The 3,210-nt window shown below is 29.8% G+C and overlaps 1 protein-coding gene across 1 annotated transcript; it reads right to left on the bottom strand.

Annotated features, from left to right (window-relative positions):
- Positions 1-426: 426 nt before the first annotated feature.
- On the bottom strand, positions 427-2,145 carry LOC113376009. Its single transcript, XM_026615941.1, has one exon. The coding sequence runs from the start codon at positions 2,143-2,145 to the stop codon at positions 427-429; it is 1,719 nt and encodes a 572-aa protein (XP_026471726.1).
- Between the last annotated feature and the right edge of the window lie 1,065 nt (positions 2,146-3,210).

Here is a 3,210-nt window from a genome sequence, read left to right as displayed (position 1 = left end):
ATTAATCGTTTGGACAATAGAAATGATCGGTTCTTTGTCCCCTCCGACGGCGACTATGTAATTGAAAAGATTTTTTTTCGAAATAAAAACAGGTAAATTAAACGACACGGGGAAATTGCTTTTAAATATAAATTAATATACAATATTAAATTACGATGCGTACCGTACGATAGTAGATGTTAAAATCATTGCTCTAATAATAAGTCTAAATAAAATACAGAAAATACGCCAATATAGTAGAATAAACAATGTTTAATAAATACATTTTATTATTCATACATTACACTTGAGTTCACATAGATATATTGAATAATATAAATCAGATAAATTTAATATTAATCAGTAAGTGCTAGAAAAATACTGATCACTGAATACATTGAATATGAACAGCCAATTGAAACTGCGCCCATCCATCACATCAAATTTTTAATCTTCTTTATTGTCATTGATTTCTACAGGTGTACTATCATTGACATATGGTTTATTCTGGATTGAAGATTGTTCATGCGATTCTTGCACTGCATTTTGCCACAGATTTTGTATAGGCATAGGCATATTCATAGAACGATGAACATTATTGTACACATCTGTGAATGGGATCATATTTGCATGCTGAGGTATACCTACTAGAGCATTATGACTATAAATTTGATCATTACAAAAATGTTCCAAATGCGCATTTGTTGGGCATGAACCATAATTGTCGTTCATAGCGTTTTGGCTTATATTGCTATTATCCGACACTGATCTTTGTCTAAGATAGTTTGTATCATGTACACCAATTGAAGTTTGGTCAAGGATTTCAGAAATTCTCATCAAGGCTAAGTCCCATTTTGCCCTATCATAAACCATACCTATATTTTCACCGGTTTGTTGCTGTTGTGGTACAGAAACTGGAATTTCCTGTTTTGTATTTGACGCGTAGTTTATATTAAAATCAGGTCGAGATTGGATGCTTCTTTTCTGTTCCGGTGGTATTTCAATGTCGAATGTATTCTTATTTGAAATGGTACTTGATAGCAAAGGAATCTTCTGATTAGAATTATCTTCATAATTCTTGTATTCTCTATTAGAATTTTGTTCAAAATTTGTTTCACTATCTATTGATGCAAATGCTTTCTGAACCTCTTCGATGGGATCAAAATCAAGATCATCATCCGATATTGCGTAAGGTGTGGAATTTGAAATTTTAGTTGACTCATATAATTTGTCATCTAGTAGTCCTTGTCCTTCAATATTAGACTGAATACCATTGTTTTTATATAAATAATCTACATTTTGCTGCAAAGGTTGATAATCTAGTAATTTTGCGGGTGTTCCGTCCAAAAAGTAGAAATGCTCAATTTGATTTGATGTATATTGGGCCTGTATTCCTGATGAATTGACTAAAGGCAGAACTTTATTATGCATTTTTGCAAGTGCAGATTTTTCATTAATTTTCTGACAGAATTTATCAAGCAGTCGTTTTTCATATTTATGATGTTCCCCAACAATAATTTCCTCTTTCGTAAAACTTGCTTCGGGGTCAAAATCATGAAGGTAAATGCAGTTTCTTCTAAGGCATGGTAAATTCTTCACAAATTGGGTACAGTACTTAGTAGTACCCATACGCGGCTTAATGCATCTTCCATAAACTCGTGTATTATTTAGAGCTAGAATTGCTCGCATTGCATCATTACTGTGATAATAAGTAATGTATGCACTGGGCATATGCTCTCTTTGCCCTAAATATAAAGCATTCTTATTGATAGTAATCTTTAAAATTTGCCCATATTGGCCAAAACACTCATATCTCTTTAATATATCTGAATCTGCTAAACTGTTCGGAAGACAAGTAGCAAAAACCAAGTTTTTCTGTAGTACTCGAAGATTAGCCAGATATTTTTGATTTTCAAGACGATGTTGGTCTTGATTTCTTTTCGCTCTTAAGGCAGTTATTTCATCTTGTGATAAAAAGGTAAAATTTTCTGGATTTTTAAGATAAGGTTTCCAACATTGTGGACATAATCCGTCACCATTTGTTTTAAGACTGTGCCAACAAAATCGGCATACCTGGTAGTCACATGTGCAAGGAAAAAATGCCAAATCATCTACTCCTAACACTTCCTGACACAAAAAACATTCTTTAGCATTATCTTTCTCCATGTTCTTTTTTCTCGTGATATTCATAAAGGACACGACAGTAATATTATCAGAAGTTGAATTTAGATGCTACTACTTACAATTATACACAATTGTCAAAATTCTAACCTATAAAAATATATTCGACCTGCCTCGCATATTATTTGCACAAGAACTATGAAAAATACGGCTTTAGAATTTAATGTCTAAACTGCAATATGACACTAATAATATTATAAATAAACTCACTGATTAATATGCAAGATTCCTATTTCATTGTCGTAAACTGATCAATGTTTATATTATAAACGATAAAAGCTTCTTACATGCGATTTGCAATGTAAATTGTTGATATATTCATATCAGTATCCATCTTGTTTTTGAAAGCTTCGACAAAAATAATAAAAAATATCTTGATTAGCATTGCTATGATTTTTGCAATTTTATTCTATTCAGTCCCGGTATTATAAATTTATCTATTTTTGTTAAATATTAATAAAATAATTGTTGATTTAACATTATTCTTATTAAGTTGTTGGTATTCCAATAAAGGTTCTGTTCATAGATAAAAGAAGATTATGGTTCTGTTTCACCATAATTGAAAATGTCTGGAACTCAACGTTAATCAAAATACAAAATTGTGAATATGAACATAAACGGCACGAGTCCAAAAATTATACAATAAAAAAGCGAAAAATATGACTGATTCATTATAAATAGAATCAATTTTTAAATTTCTATACATGTTGAACAACAATGTTATAAATATGAATCTAGTTGAACTCTTATTATATTTTTTTTGTGAATCAGATTTTTATTGTAATTCTTTAATAGAAAAAATATCAGTAGCATATATTCTTTTATTTTTGGAAATAAAAATATCAAGTTTAAAATTTTCAAAAGTTGTTTGTATCTGATTTACGTTTTTAGAAGCGTTGTGTTGGTACGTGTAGGCTTAATTGATACGGCTGACAGTTTTAATTTTTAAATCAATTTTTTGGCAGTTATTTAAAGCTAATTTTTTTGAGATTTTTTCTATGTTATTTTGAATTGAAGAACTATATTTAAAATATTAACAGAAATATATAT

This window comes from Ctenocephalides felis, unplaced genomic scaffold (genome assembly GCF_003426905.1).
Source record: "Ctenocephalides felis isolate EL2017-DRISC unplaced genomic scaffold, ASM342690v1 CF-g0.4_SCAFFOLD_01886, whole genome shotgun sequence".
Taxonomy (NCBI): Eukaryota; Metazoa; Arthropoda; class Insecta; order Siphonaptera; family Pulicidae; genus Ctenocephalides; species Ctenocephalides felis.
The sequence above is the reverse complement of the archived record's forward strand: the minus strand, read 5'-3'. Positions and strand labels throughout refer to the sequence as shown.

Coding starts and splice junctions, on each gene's coding strand:
- LOC113376009 (XM_026615941.1), bottom strand. CDS start 2,145: ATGGAGAAAGATAATGCTAAAGAATGTTTTTTGTGTCAGGAAGTGTTA.